The 15,445-nt window shown below is 34.1% G+C and overlaps 1 protein-coding gene across 2 annotated transcripts in view; it reads left to right on the plus strand.

The window, feature by feature from the left end:
* AP5M1 (adaptor related protein complex 5 subunit mu 1) overlaps window positions 1-11,804 on the plus strand; it is a 30,248-nt gene extending 18,444 nt beyond the window's left edge. Inside the window, exons 8-9 of one of the 2 annotated variants that reach the window (XM_043556245.1) lie at window positions 158-236; window positions 11,547-11,804. In XM_043556245.1, the coding sequence (XP_043412180.1) occupies window positions 158-236; window positions 11,547-11,637 (170 nt within the window). In that variant the 3' untranslated portion in view covers window positions 11,638-11,804. Of the gene's footprint in view, window positions 1-157; window positions 6,538-11,546 lie in introns of those variants that run through there. The other variant, XM_043556246.1, reaches the window with a different exon arrangement.
* Window positions 11,805-15,445: the final 3,641 nt, after the last annotated feature.

Genomic DNA, 15,445 nt, shown 5'->3' on the forward strand with positions numbered 1-15,445 from the left:
ATAATGCCTTGATAAAGTGAAATTAAAATGAATATTTCAGAGTGTTGCCTTTCTTGAAATAATTGTGTCCCACAATTCTAAAATATCATGACTTTGCTGTCTCATTGAATTTTTGTTAAGATAATACAGTCTTACCATTTATTTCCTTTTTCTATAGACCGGAAACTAATTTCTTCTGACTATTACATCTGGAATTCTAAGGCTCCTGCTCCAGTAACATATGGATCATTATTACTGTAATTATCTCATATTTAAATAGGATTTATATAATGGTAACATAGTTCAAATCATTTGTCTTTTATTTTTAATGTGTATGCATATAAACTATGAATGAAAAAAAATCATTGAGTGATTTAATTATAAAAATGTTATTGTTTAATGTTTTTAGATTGACAGTGTTTGAAAGAACATTTTAAAGGCTAATGTCTCCTATTTTGTTACCCTTTGATTTTATTCAAATAAGATTCAGAGCATAAAACAGTCATGATTCACTTTAGGCTTATTTTAGACTAGCCCTGGGTCACTCTACCATACATGCTCTTTCCTGTCCCTGTGGCAGACATGGCCAATCAGTCACAGGCTTCTTTCTCCACTGAGCCTTCCTGGATACGGGCTCAGTCTCCTCATTGCAAAGGTGCAGGCAGCCATTCCCAATGGATTGTAGATGATGTGCAAGATAAAAAACTCTTTAACCTTTCAAACCTGAGTAGTAAGCTCCTAGTACAATGTGTTGTTATAGAATACCAGATACCACATCAGAAACCACTGTCAGTCTCTTGGAAAAAAACCAAAAACCAAAAACAAAAAAACAGTCAATGAAAACAAAGTAATGTTGTTTAATTAGTAACCTGTTCTTAATCAGAACTATCTTATTGACTAATAAAGAATCTGCATAATTCTATGTAAGGTGTTTGTTTATCTGTTCTAGAGTTACTTTACTTTTCAGGTGAACTTATTAATCTGCCACAACAACATTTTGCTCAGGATGTCTGTAAGCATACTAAGAGGAGTGGGATACCTTCAAAAAATGAGCATAGTGTTTTGTGATCACTTAATGCGTGCAAATTTTTAAAAATAAGTTTAGGAATAATACTGTTTTTCATGTTTATTATATGAAAGTTCTTAATGAATTCAGGTAAAAATTCAAAAGCTGTTCTGTGAGTAGAGAGTATTAATCTTATTTCAATCTCATGTGGCATATTTTGTCACTCCTGCTTTCTTATTAGCATTCTCTTGATTTCTTTAGGAACCACCTGTACTCTTTATTCTCTACCTGTCTTTACAATTATATGTCTCATTCTATTTTAAACAGTTCATTGTCAAGTTGGACTTTAAGTGACCATTCAAGAAAACATGAAATCTCAAGATCCTTAAAACTTAATCCATGTCAAGTTTCTTTTTACAGAATAGCATTAGAAGCATTATAAAAAAATATGCATTACAGATTAATATTCAATTAAATTATCTCTTGGTTTCTATTTCTTAATGAGTCTCCTAAGGAAGAGCTTAAAGAAAGCTTCTAACTCCTTGAAAGAGAGCTATGATAGTTTGAAGGGATATTGCAAATAAATTTAGGATTTAAAATATGATTTTTTAATTAGGGTCAATCTCACTCATTATAAATTCTCATTTTCTCAAGGCATTATCATGGCAGAATGCTCCATGTTCAAAATTATCCCAAGTAACAAAGAAAATAGAATAACTGCCTGACCAGGACTTTAACTTATTATTCTAGCTTAATCATAGATAATCAGTAGTAAAAACTTTTCTTTTGAAAGAAGGAAAAAGCCATTTCCCTTAAGTTATTTGATCTCTCTTAAACTCAAGGGAAGCTTAACATTTAACTTATGTTAATATTAATGGAGCCATTTGGACATCTTGATTATTGTATAAATGTTGGGTAGAGTACACTAAGATAGGCAAGAGGCATTTATCTAGTAAGTACACAGATATTCAGTATAATAATCCCCTAGGGAAAACTTTCCTTACAAGCTATCAGAAAAACCAGTGAATCTTTGGTTTGACATTTCTAGAAGCCTGAGGAAAATGTAGGGAGTCCTGAAAAAGTATAGGGCGAAGGGGAACCTGATGCCATCTGTTGCCATTCCATTCTAACATAATGCTACAGAACTAAAACCAACTCATGTTTTCATCCTGTTGAGATCAGCTGGGCACACTGTGATGCTTTTGATTTTGTCTAGAAACCTGTCACTTCAGGATAATTTCTGAAGACAAAGTCTGTTTCCCGTTTGGTAGGTGACCTGTTTAATGTTTTCCCTGTGTCTGGGAACTCCTTAGTGTAATTAGCGACCTTTGAACTCCACAACTAATCCTGAGCTATTTTGTATTCCTTACTCATCTTTAAGGCTGGACCTTTCTTTTCTTCAGAGTCCGCTGCCACAATTAAAGAAGAAACAGCTGCATTTCAAAGGGATTCCGATTCCAGAAGCTTAATCGTGATTGACATGTTCTTATTCTAAGCTATAAGACACTCTAAGAGTCCTTTCTTGGGTTAAAACTTCAATCATTTTCTAAAAAATTATCTCACTATGGATTTTATTCATTTTCTTTGATAACTATTCTTTGCATTTTTTAACTTGAAAGATGCTTTGCGTTTGTGGTGAATATGAGCATCTACTTCCAGTTAAAGATTTGGACGGTGTCAGACATACTCTAGACGCAAAATTGCTAAATTCCCTTTTAGTGCCAAAATATGATTATGAAATCTGATGTCTGTCGTAAGGGTAATTATTCTTCAGTAGACCCCAAAGGTACAAAAAGTGTTAAATTTCTGAAAACGGACTCAAAAAAATAGTTCATGATTTTCATAAAACCCTTCTTCATTTTTTACTAAACAATATTTTTAAAACTTTGTAAAGTCAGCAGTACTCTTAGGGTATAAGTTAATACCTTTACACTGGTGGGCACTTTTTACTTTTCTTTTTTAGATAATCAGTGTGAACGTCAGGTTTGAAGTAAATGGCCTTCTCAGAAATTCTTAAGAGAATTATTTATATAAAAAGGCTTTTTTGATTAAAGAATAGTCTGTCTCATAAACTAATTTTTTCACACGAACTCAGTGTTTCTCAGTTAAAATTATTGTCGTTTTTATACATTGTGTGATTTAAGATCTTTCAAAGCACAATTTTATATACAGTAACAACTAATATTTTCTTTCATGTTGTATTATAGTATTTCAGGCTGCTTTATAGATATTCATATACCCCTGTACCACCCCTGAGAGGTAGGTAGGTCGAGTTATCATCCAGAGCCTCTGTGGGGACTGCTGCCATAGCAGAACGGTCGTTTCTAAGACAAAGGTCAGAAAAGGGATGTTAATAAACAGTCCTCAGGTTTAAGGGACTTTTTTAGGATTACATCTTAAATTCCAACAAATCAGATTTAGGAGTTACTGAAAGTGAAATTGATCCATCCCTCATCCAAACTTTGCAATACTTTCCTGTTCTGACATCATTTAGATAGTTAGCTGTATTATCAGATTAGAAACCATTGTACCCAGCTGCTGAAAGGAAAAGGAGGCAAAAAGCTAAACATGGGATGAATTCTGAACCTTTTAACCTGGCTGAAGTACGTTGGTCCCTGTTATGCAAATACCTTCAATCCTCTGCTAAGTTCAGTGGAAATAATTTTCTTGAATGACAGGTTTATTCAGCAAGGATTCAGTTGGTGATTAATCCCCCTTTGATCTAGGGTATTTCACTTAACTACCAGTTACCTCGTTCTGACAAAGTGCAACTGAGATTAGGGAGATCACTAGAACACTACCAGGGTGTGCGTTTATTCTCTCTAACCTTTTAAAGCAAGGGCCAAGAATGCAATTTATTTTCAGTATTTGAAGATGTAAAGTCCTGTCTGCTAAGTTAGAAAGTCAATTGAATACCAAATGAAGTTTATTTCTTACGTAATAGAACAAACATTTCTTTTTGCTTTGACTAACAATGATTTTAGGCAACATAGGCTTTGAAGAAAGAAGAAACAAAGACTATATTCTAAGTATATCTTCTAGTTTTATTTCATGTACTAGAGTGTATACTTATTGGCCCTGCGATAAACCCAAAATCAAAGCAATGGCTACAACTTAGGCTGAGAAAATGCTTCTATTTTTATTAAACTGCATGGTTTCTCCTTGCCCTCCCCCCCGTTAAAAAAAATGTCATGCTATGTGGTAAAGAAATCCAATGGGGGAAACATGTAATACACAATTATTCATCTTAGGACTTAGGGTTTCAAAGCTTTATTTGTTAACTTTGTTCTTTCTTGAGGAAAAAAGGCTTGTTACATTGCCATCATAAGATAATCATGTTCTTTTTCATAATGATGTTTTTTTCTATGAAGAAAGGTAAATGATGCCATTATAAAAACAATTCAGATTACTTTAAATTATTAAAATAACTGCCTTCCACTGTATTGCTCACTATTTTTTCTGCCTTTTTCTCATTTAATCGAGTACCTCTTCTTCCATAACTTTAAGCTTTAAAATATTTTATGTAATTTTGCACAATATTTTAAGAATAAAATATTAAGATGTGTTTTATGCTAGGTTTCTCAAGAAGTTCACTTAAAACTATTATCAACCTCAATGTCAGTATTTATCATCCGAGATACCAAATTTGGAGATTTATTTTCAAGTATATTTCAAGTAGGTTTCAAGACTGACTCTTAAAAAAAGAAACAATGGTGTGTAACAAAATTGTTTTTTAGTATTAAATTATTATTAATTTTCTTATTACTGACAAGGCATTTTTTAAATGCTTAATAATTGTTCATTATTCTAGTAGCAGTTTGCAATGTAAGTTGCATATATACATAACTTTCTTACACGTTTTTTGGCTCAAACATTTTGTGATCCAGTTTCTAAATTGAAGCAATGTCTTATGCATATCTAATTCATGTTGGTGCCGAATCAGTCTCTCTAGTTTCAATTTAGTAACCAATCTGTTTTGAAATAGCTTTTGATACCAAGTTACTTAACCAGAGGAAAATTGAAAAGCAGAAAAAGACTTAAGATGGAAGGGCAGGATCCCCTGGCTATGTTGCTAAGAAACTAGTATTTTTAATAATTACTACTCTATGCAGTCAATATTTAGTTAATAAAATGTAATGTATTTTGAAATATGCTGTCAGAGAAAGACTATATCAAACATGTGTATACATATGTATGTGTGTATTTGTATAATGTATATGTTAGTATGTGTGACTTGGTGGGTTTCCCTATGAAATATTTGTGTATGCTGTCAAAGGAAGAATATTGAAGTCAAGTATCTTCTCTCTAAACATATTTATTAATAGTGATGGAGAGGTTCGTTAAAATGAAAATTGCCAAAGAACTCATGCAATTACTCTAGAAGACGCTTACAGCTCTTAGGAACTGAAGCCTTTTCAACTAGTTTGTAATTTTTTTCATCAGCTATTTTATGGAGATGATCATATTGTCTATGTGTAGCCTGGAGAAGTCAATGCCTTTTCTGTATGATCAGTTTACTCTGAGGTCCAGATTGACTTCTCTAGGCCCTGACTAATCTGTGTAATTGTTGGCAGTGTGGTGCTAATGTAAGATGCACAGCATTTATGGATTGTCCGATACCCTGGGATGGAAACCACCTGCTAAATTGTTTTTTGCAGTAAGACATGTGGAAATTTATATGTCTTAATAATCCACTAAACGTTTGAGGTCAAATTGTATGTTTCCTTTATGTGTCTTCTTTTTAAATGACAGTTTCTGTAAAAACAATATTGCTTAGTTAACATACTAATAATAGAAATGAAAAATAAAAAAATTATTATCCCTCTTAAAATTTTTACTTTTTCTTTCAAAGGACTTGAGTGCCCTCTGCAGGCTATAAAGAGATAATTAATGACTATATTTAAACCCTGTGATTTTTTCCCTTTTAGAAGCATAGCCTGGATTAAGTGCGATCCATTTTATTTATATTGTTAACTCTTTCATTTGCCAGTGAATGAAGAAAGAGTTTCTTTTCTTTGCCAGTAGTGTGAAAAATACTACCATTGAATTTTCCAAATCACTTAGCTGGGACTCTTTAAATGTTGGAACTATACACATTGGAATTAACCATACACATTCCCTCAAAGAAAGGAGATCAGGAAAACATTTAGCGATTTTCAAATTTGTTGGAGATTTGGAGAATAACTTGATTATTTCCCGTTACATTTTAGAATATTATACATTTGATGTAAAGCCTTTTTCAGTATGTACCATGTAAAAATTTTAAATTACGTATGAGTTCTATGTATTGATCTTATTGATGGGTGATGATTGTGTTCAAGTTAAAAACCAAGGCTTCTTAGAATTTCTTTAAAGAAAGGATTGAACAGATAATGCTTCATTGCAGTATTGTATAAGTCTGCTAAATAGAAGGATCATTTCTATTGGAAGAGCAAACGGCGGAGGTTTCATTGAGTCCCTCATTTCAGTGTACCCATACTTTCTCAACAGGTGTAACAGTTCTGTTCTTAAAGATCTAGAAGTTCATTTTGTATATAAATTATAGAACTGAAGTGCCAGTGGCTTTCTGATTCACTTAATGCTACCAGGGAAACTAAATATGATGAGAACAGGAATGACTGGATCAAATTAATAGAAATAGATCTTTTTGCAAGCAACATAATGCTCCTGATCATCAACCTTGAAAAGTAAATTAGAACAAGCAAATTACTGTTGAAAAATTCTTTCAGCACTCTGCTGTTGCTACTCAGCTAGTCATGGCTTAGCCAGAGGCAAGGGAAAAATGCACTCAGTTTTGTATTAACAAAGGAAACATTATTAAAGGGAATGTTTACATTGTGTTTATTGAAGTGTTCAAAGAATATTTGTTGCATCTTCAACCTGCTATTCTCTAGCCTAGTGCATGAGTCATAATAAAAATGAGCTGTGTGTACATTTTAGAAAAATAACTGACATTTAACTTGTTTCTGATCTATCTTCAAAATATTTAAGTATCAGACTTTAATACTTTCTTTTTTGAAGATTTTCATCTAAGAAATGTGTCCCATAAGAAAAGACTCATTTCCTTGAATATACCTTCCAATTACTTCTAAATGCTTGGTAAAATTTTCTTCCCCAAAACAACAATGCATAAGAAATAATGAGCTAAAAATAAACCAAAAAAAGAAAAAAGAAAAAAAAGAAAACAGCTGTGAAATTATTGAAGTGAATGTGTAACAATATGTAATATGTGCATTGGAGAAAGAGCATGATAATTGTGAGAGCTTTTGTGAGTTGCAGTTATCTTGAACTACTTCATAAAAACTAAGTTGACAATAGACAAGACAGCAAATGATAACATGTCAATCTAACATTTAAACATTTAAGAAGTAATGGGGCGCCTGGTTTGGCTCAGGTCATGATCTCATGGTTCCTGGGTTCAAGCCCTGTGTCAGGCTTTGTGCTGACAGCTCAGAGCCTGGAGCCTGCTTCAGATTCTGTGTCTCTGTCTCTCTCTCAAAAATAAATAAACAATAAAATTTAAAAAATTTTAAAAAGTATTGTATGTACTGGTAAGATGGGAAATTAATAATTAAAAGTTCAGAAATAATTTTAGCCTTTCACCTATCTAAAATGAACAATTGAAATCACTTATATTTTAGAAGTAGGAAAAGTATAGTATTTAACAGGGATTAAAATACCATATTTTACTTGGTCTCTTAATAAGTGTTGAGTGTAATTCAGTATTCTGCAGTCTCTTATGGATTGACTAATTTTTGAAGACATTTTTCTTAGATTCACCAATAGGACAGGTTGTCAATCTTCTACATTTCAGCCTAAAAAATATATCTATCACAATTAGCAAAGATCATTAGCACATGCTGTAGGCTATTGAGAACCTCTTAGCCAGATATTTTATTACTTACATTTCTACAACATATTTTAAAATCCAGAAAGAATTGATAAAAATTACTTAAAAGTTATGAATTGCTATATTTAAGTTTATATTTTAAATGAACTTTATTTAACATTCCTAAAAAACTTATCTTTGTCCATATTTAAAAAAAAAACAGGGGCGCCTGGGTGGCACAGTCGGTTAAGCGTCCGACTTCAGCTCAGGTCACGATCTCGCGGTCCATGAGTTCGAGCCCCGCGTCAGGCTCTGGGCTGATGGCTCAGAGCCTGGAGCCTGTTTCCGATTCTGTGTCTCCCCCTCTCTCTGCCCCTCCCCCGTTCATGCTCTGTCTCTCTCTGTCCCAAAAATAAATAAACGTTAAAAAAAAAAATTTTTAAAAAAAACAAAAAAAATTTTAATCTGAAAAAAAGCAAATGCCTCTAACGCTGATTTTACTAAGGAAGTAACCAAGGAAAAGTGGTTAGTAATGTGTATAGCTTAGTTAATACTGGCAAGAGGACTTTTTTTTTTTTTTAAGTTTATTTATTTATTTTGAGAGAGAGAGGGAGAGAATCCCAAGCAGGTTTCACAGAGCCTGATGCAGGACTTGAACTCACAAACTGTGAGATCACGACCTGAGGTGAAGTTGGACACTTAACCAACTGAGCCGCCCAGGCACCCTGCAAGAGGACTTTTTAACTGATGTGGCTATCAGTGGCTTCATGTCCATAATATGTATTCCCTTCATATTAAAAGCACAAGTCATTTGATTTAACATTAAAGGCCTAAACACAATTGAACATAAGGTATGACTTGGAACTAAAAACTGCTGAGTAATCTAGTTGAAACGGAGACCTAAATTTGGTCAATAAAAATTCAGTGTTAAACTTTTATTGTACTCTTATTATATGCCACTCGAGAACTAGACACAAAGACAGATAATATTTGATTTTGAATGATACCTTATAACCCCCACAATGTATTAGCATTGTAATATGGAAGACTATTTCTATACGTTTATTAATACAGAAATTGTTCAAAGAAGTGATAGTAGATGTTCACCAGGCAAACAAAGAAGGGCATCAGAAGGGCAACATCATATCTGTGCAGGTCTATCTGACAAACAGAATTCCAGAAACCTGAACATCTAACGTGGTAAGTGTATACACGTAAAGGAATATTTTTTGCTTCCAAATGTCTGAAATTTGGAGGGAGAGATAAATACAAATTTCTAAGCGAAACAGTTGTTGCAATATTTAACTTCCACCCTAACATGCACTTCTACGTACTAAGTATACATTACCCTATTTTGTTTCCCCTTCTCCCCTTCCTTGATAATTTTGAATCCATAGTTTGAGATTTGCCTCTGTAATATCAAGGAAATAGGATGATGTATAAATAGGATTATAAAGAAAATTATAAGTGAAGAATTTATATAACTTGATATGGTAATATATGTTATAGTCAATTAATAAGCTAAAATTTTCTCTAGTTCACCTGTAGTAGAACAGGTACCTTTCTTTGGAACACATTCTTAGCCTTGTTTCATTTGAATAAATATACATGCACACATATATATGTGTATAAGTAAAATAAGAAAAATACAAGTTCTCAAGCACTGGTCTCATGTATTAGTTTGCAAGCCTTTCCCCTGCTTCCCACACCAATATTTTGAACTTCTTGAGGACAATGACATCTTCCCATCTTTGTATTCCCCATGCCACAAAAGAAGCTTAGTCTTGATTCAATGAAGTAGCAAAATGTTAAATCTATAATAAAGCAGATTGTCTTTCCACTTAAATCAATGATGTTTCAGTGATTATGGTTTTGCATGTGTATATAAAAAGTTCGTTGTGCAAACAGTGGTTCGGTCCACATTCAGCATAGGTGATTTCTGCCCCATGACTGCCATCTGTAGCACTACTGCAAGAAATGCCACCATTTATGACACTTCTTCAGACACACTGTGCAGAGCTTTGGCTCAGCCTGTTGGGCCAGCAACAGCTGAGGCCTGCAGTTGTTGCCCATCATAGGACACATTCTTTGCAGTTCTGCTTCAGTGAACCTTAAAGCACTGGGCATTTCCATCTTAGAAATCCCTTCTGGAACTCATTCTACAATGGCTTTGTGAGTTCCCCACTATTCAGAGTTGATCCTGATTGTATTCAATAGAGTATGACCTGATCTGCTATGACTCCTCTCATCCCATAAAACCACAGCTTTCAGTGATTCCCTATACTGATGAAATAGAGTTGCTAGTATCCAAGAATCCCAAGTGATTATCTTGAGCATATCCATTAACATATATGGAACATATCCATATAATTAAGTGCTGTAGAGGAAATACGTGATCTTTGAAGTCATACACAGCTGATCCAAAACCCATCTCTGCTATTTACAAGCTGCGTGGTCCTGGATAAATTACTTAACTTCTGTGATCTTCACTTTCCTCCTAGCCTCATAGGGTTATTTTGAGTATTAAAGGATACCAAGTCTTCTGCATGGGTATTCAATCAATGCTTTTTCCCTTCTGTAGCAAATGTTCAGAATGGCCTTTTCATGCCACTGTTTCTGCCCAGAGTTTGACAGTTATGCCTTCAGATTCTCCAAGTTGTATGAGTTGTCCATTTGGGACAGCATTTGGCCTTGCTGTTTTTTGTTTTGTTTTGTTTTGTTTTTTAAGTAACCTGTATGTCCAACATGGGGCCTGAGTTCACAACCTCGAGATGAAGAGTTGCTTGCTCGATCGACTATGCCAGCCAGGTGCCCCTATTTGGCCTTGGTTTTAAATGTTCAGCTTTATGTTATATTGCAGGAATGCCTACTCCGTTGCTTGACTCGGTGCTTGGAATTAATAAAATGGCTGTAGAATTGAGTGGGTGTAAGTTTTATAAAGCTCACTGAAGTTTAACAATTTGTCATTATTCCTGGAAGGACATTCACTCAAAATTTACATATTATAAGGTTTGAAAAAATAGCAATCTGCCAAAAGTGAGACTGAATGAAAATAAAATCTATCCACAGGAACACTGAACAAATGCAGCAATAGCACAAACTATTGATAGAGCTTAATTCTGGAAGTCTTTTCTGTATCTCATCCAAGATATAGTCTGTGCCATTCATAACTAATAGGTACATGTGAAAGTCATTTCTTCATAAGGTGAACCACTGATTAAGCCTGAGTCTAATGTCTGGTAAGGAAACGAATACATTCAGAATATTCTGAAACACATATTTAATGTAACCTACTGTACTAGGCTATAGGAAAAAATGTAAAGATTAAGTGCTTGCTTTCCCAGAATTTATAATCTAAGATATAGAAAGGCTCTAAATTGTTATCTTTTGGATTTTCTTGAAACTTTTTCCTATAAATAATAGAAAAAAAATTGATTTCGTTGACAACATAATTTTTTCTTTTTAATGTCAAATTGCTTGATTTATTGAGTTAAAGCACCATTTGAGTTGTCAAATTTAGCTGGAGATCTGAAGTTACAGAGCCAGGCAATTAAATCTTAGTAATGCTAAAAAGGGTTGAAAATAGTTTGTTCTTTCCCAACAGACTAGGAACATTTTGTTTTGTTTTGTTTTACTGGACCTTTTGCCCAAATTAGCTCTGTTGAATACAGTACAAGAAGCTGCGGCTGCAGAGTGCTAATAGCAATGGGTATATTCCTTCATCCTCCCAAGGTCTGAGTCTCTCTGCCTGCTGTCTGAAAGAGGAAAAGTGAGGAACAAGATAACATCGAGGCCTATGCGACCCTCAGGAAACTCCCTCTGAAGACCACGCCCCTACACCCATGGAGGGGAGGGGCTTCCTAAATTCCCAGTCCTGCGCTGGAGGGTTCCCTATGGTTGCCCGGTTGGTGGCGCCTGAGAGCTTCCCAGGGGCTGCTCGAACCCACAGTTCTCATAGGTATTTCTCTTTTTGTTTCTATTTCTAGCAAATACACTGGTTTTACATTTTTAATAGTGATATAAAGTCGCCTCCTTAAATTTAAATGAAAAATGAATATATAACAGTATTAAGTGTACTGGAATTAAAATTAAATTTAAAAAATAAAAATGAATACACATAAAGAAAAATATTGAGTAAATAATAGTTCAGGTGGTAAGTGGTGAACAGAAAGGTGGAGACACAGATGAGTGCACAAAAATTATTTAGGAGCTCTTGGAAAACCAAAGTTTGACACTTAGGGAATCTAAAATAGGAATAGCTCTTCATTATGCTACTTGAGATAGTTTTTCAGTAAAGTCCTCAGAGGGGCTGATAAGCAGTGTAGTCTGTGGAGTATATACTCTGCCTTTTGGGTTAGGCAGACACAATTCAAATACCATCTTCATGTAAGTAAACCTTGGGCCTGGGGTCCTCATTTGTAAAATAGGAATCTTACCTCATAAGATTGGTATGTGAATTAAATGACATAACACATATAAAGAGGATAGTGCATAGGTGACCTCATTCGTTCCTTTCGACTCACCCTCATATAATGTGAGCTGTTTCTATTTTATTAATGACTTGTGAACTGAAAGTAGGTCACAATTATTTCAATTATTTCCAGTCCTGTTTTTGTTTTTGTTTTTGTTTTTTTTGGAATGTCCTAGCAAAATAGAGGAAAGCAATATATTGAATTCCCACATTTAGTGCAGCACAGAAAAATTAAAAGTTTGTGTTATTGGCGAAGTCAGATGTAGATTTTCATCTAGTGAAGCTAACCAGCCTCACTGCTTCTCCTCACACACACACACACAGTAAGTGAACCTACACACATACTCATTCTTGTAACACACACAATTTTCCTCTCTGCTTTGGTAACTAAAAGTTAAGAGCTGAGGGTGCCTGGGTGGTTCAGTCAGTTAAACGTCTGACCGGCTCAGGTTATAATCTCATGGTTCACGGGTTCCAGCCCCGCATCGGGCTCTGTGCTGACGGCTCGGAGCCTGGAGGCTGCTTCAGATTCTGCGTCTCCCTCTCTCTCTGCCCTTCCCCCTCTCATGCTCTGTCTTTCTCTCTTTCAAAAATAAACAAACATTAAAAATTTATTTAAAAAGACTAAGAATTGACATGTTGACCTTATTTGACCTTTTCCAGAGCTTTTAAAATATATTTTTGGTTATTATTTTTGTATTGTATTCCTTTTACTATTTTATTTCAATGCATCTATTTTTATTCTATTATACTACCTTATCCTATTATATTGATCTTTATTAATCAATCTTTATTGCTATTATATCCTTTATTTTAGTTTCCTCAAGTCATTTTTGGAATAAGGTTAATAATAATTATATAATTATTTAATTATATATTTATTTATATTTAATAATTATATCCAAAATAGTGTTATTAATCTACAACTGATAAAGTTCTAGGCAAAATTTAAAAGAAAAAGATTAGAGAGAATTTAATATGATCCTGACACTGATCATGTCAGACAGTCCCCTGGTGACTTCTCACTTTAAGCAGTTCATTCTTGCTAAAACACAGTGAACTTAGTTATGCCACCAATCATGACTTTACATCAAAAGCCATTAGAATCTGTTTGACTATTTTTTAAAAATGAGACTCACTTCACTAACTCTACCAGCTTATGTATTCACATACATATTGTCTTTCAAATTAGTCTCCTCTAGAGATGATTCTAGGGAATCCATCATAGCTAGAAAAATAATGAGGGGACTTCTCTTTGCAAAAGCCTTCAAAGCTAATTTAGACGCTGCAGAAGAAAAAATGAACTTTATGATTGCCTCTTTAAATAACACCCACTTTATCTAGCTTAATCAACCATCTTATATTCATAGGATTCAATTTTTAAGAAGTCAAATATTTGGAAGAGTATGCCACATGATTTGAAGGCCAATCACAAAGAAAAAGGGATTTCCAGAAAGATTTGGTATGAGGACAGAAATCACTGGAATAAGTGTGTAGTTAACCAAAGAGACAGTTTTGGAGCTCTGTTGCAAGTTTAGGTGTGTTTGTTTTTAAATGCATCTCGTTCATAAGCACACCCCATACAGCATAATTCTGCTTGTTTCTTCTAGGAAACCAAAATATTTTCAATATCAGGACTTATTTGAGTTTTGTTTGTATAAAGCATAAAGATAATTTTTTCAATAAAAATAACAATTTGAGGCCCTTTTAGAGCAAAGATCTATTTTGACAGGAAAATTGCAGCCATCAAATCTGTAGTGTGTAGGACTGGAACTGCCTAAAAAGAAGGGAAAATAAACGAGTATTCATGCATGTGTTTTCATATTCTAATTTGGATACTCTCAAGAGAAACTGAAAATTATGTTTTATAGGTCCTCCTTTTCCTTATAACAATCTTGTGATTATTTGTATTTAGTGTTAAATATTACCTGACACTTTTACTTCTATTATTTTTAGCTGTTCACACACAAATGCAGCGAGGCTGACATAATTACCCCTTTTTAATTCACAAGAGACATGTATTTACCTATTTGCCATGGCTTTTCATGCTAGCATGCTGTTTCTGTGACAAGACGACTTTGAACACACAGTAGGTAAAGTAATGTCGTCTGTTGCACAGCAACCTCAATAGCTGAATGTTAATTTAACCAGTAAAGACAAAGTAATTCCAATAATAAGAATTCCTTTCTTCCGACGAAGTTAAAAATGGAACTCAAATTGTTCTTATACAGCTCATTGGCTTAGTAATCCCTAGCAAATCAACCAAAATGCAAAGCCCACTTGCAAAGCTGCAACTGGTTACTGGAGATCCTAGTTGAAGATCTCAGTATAGACTCAGTGTAGATATTAGTGGCATACTAGGTTATTTGACACCTGGAGTGGATTATTTTTAATACCTATCACCTCCATGTGGTTTTCAGTGATAATCATGAAAGGAATAAGAATGATGGCCAGAAAAGGAGTGCAGATAAATGAAAATTGTCTTTTATTGAACATTCATGTATAGATATTTTGGGGGCTTTTTACTGGCATAATAATCATGCCAGTGGGGGAAAAAATAAAATGGAATACTTAGTGCAGAATAAGTAAAGAAAAAATACTAATACTTTTAAATTACACTAATGTACTTGTTTAATGTTTATTTATTTATTTGAGAGGGGGTGGGGAGATGAGCAGGGGAGGGGAAGAGAGAGAGGGAGAGAGCAAGAATCCCAAGCAGGCTCTGCGCTGATGATGTGCAGACGTGGGGCTCTAACTCATGAACCATGAGATCATGACCTGAGCCGAAATCAAGTCAGACACTTAACTAACTGAGCCACCCAGGTGCCCCTAAATTGCATTAATGTGTTTTAAAAGGTGAATTTATACCTTCCCATTGGCTTGTCACAGTAATGCATTACAGTAACTGATGTGAATTTTAATAAAATCAAAATGTCTACAAAAGGTACAGTCTAGACAACTAAATCATACCACCATGATGTAGCCTTCCATTTTCTTGAGTTACTGTTTAGTTGAAAACAAATGATTAACAATAAAAAGAAGTATTATTCAAATTTAGTAAAAGATTTGATGTTTGAAATAAGATTTATACTTCTCAAACAAAAAGTTCACACTTCAGGTTTAGCATGCTGTCTTGTTATTGTAATAAAACTTCCCAGAA

Source organism: Prionailurus bengalensis, chromosome B3, assembly GCF_016509475.1.
Source record: "Prionailurus bengalensis isolate Pbe53 chromosome B3, Fcat_Pben_1.1_paternal_pri, whole genome shotgun sequence".
NCBI lineage: Eukaryota > Metazoa > Chordata > Mammalia > Carnivora > Felidae > Prionailurus > Prionailurus bengalensis.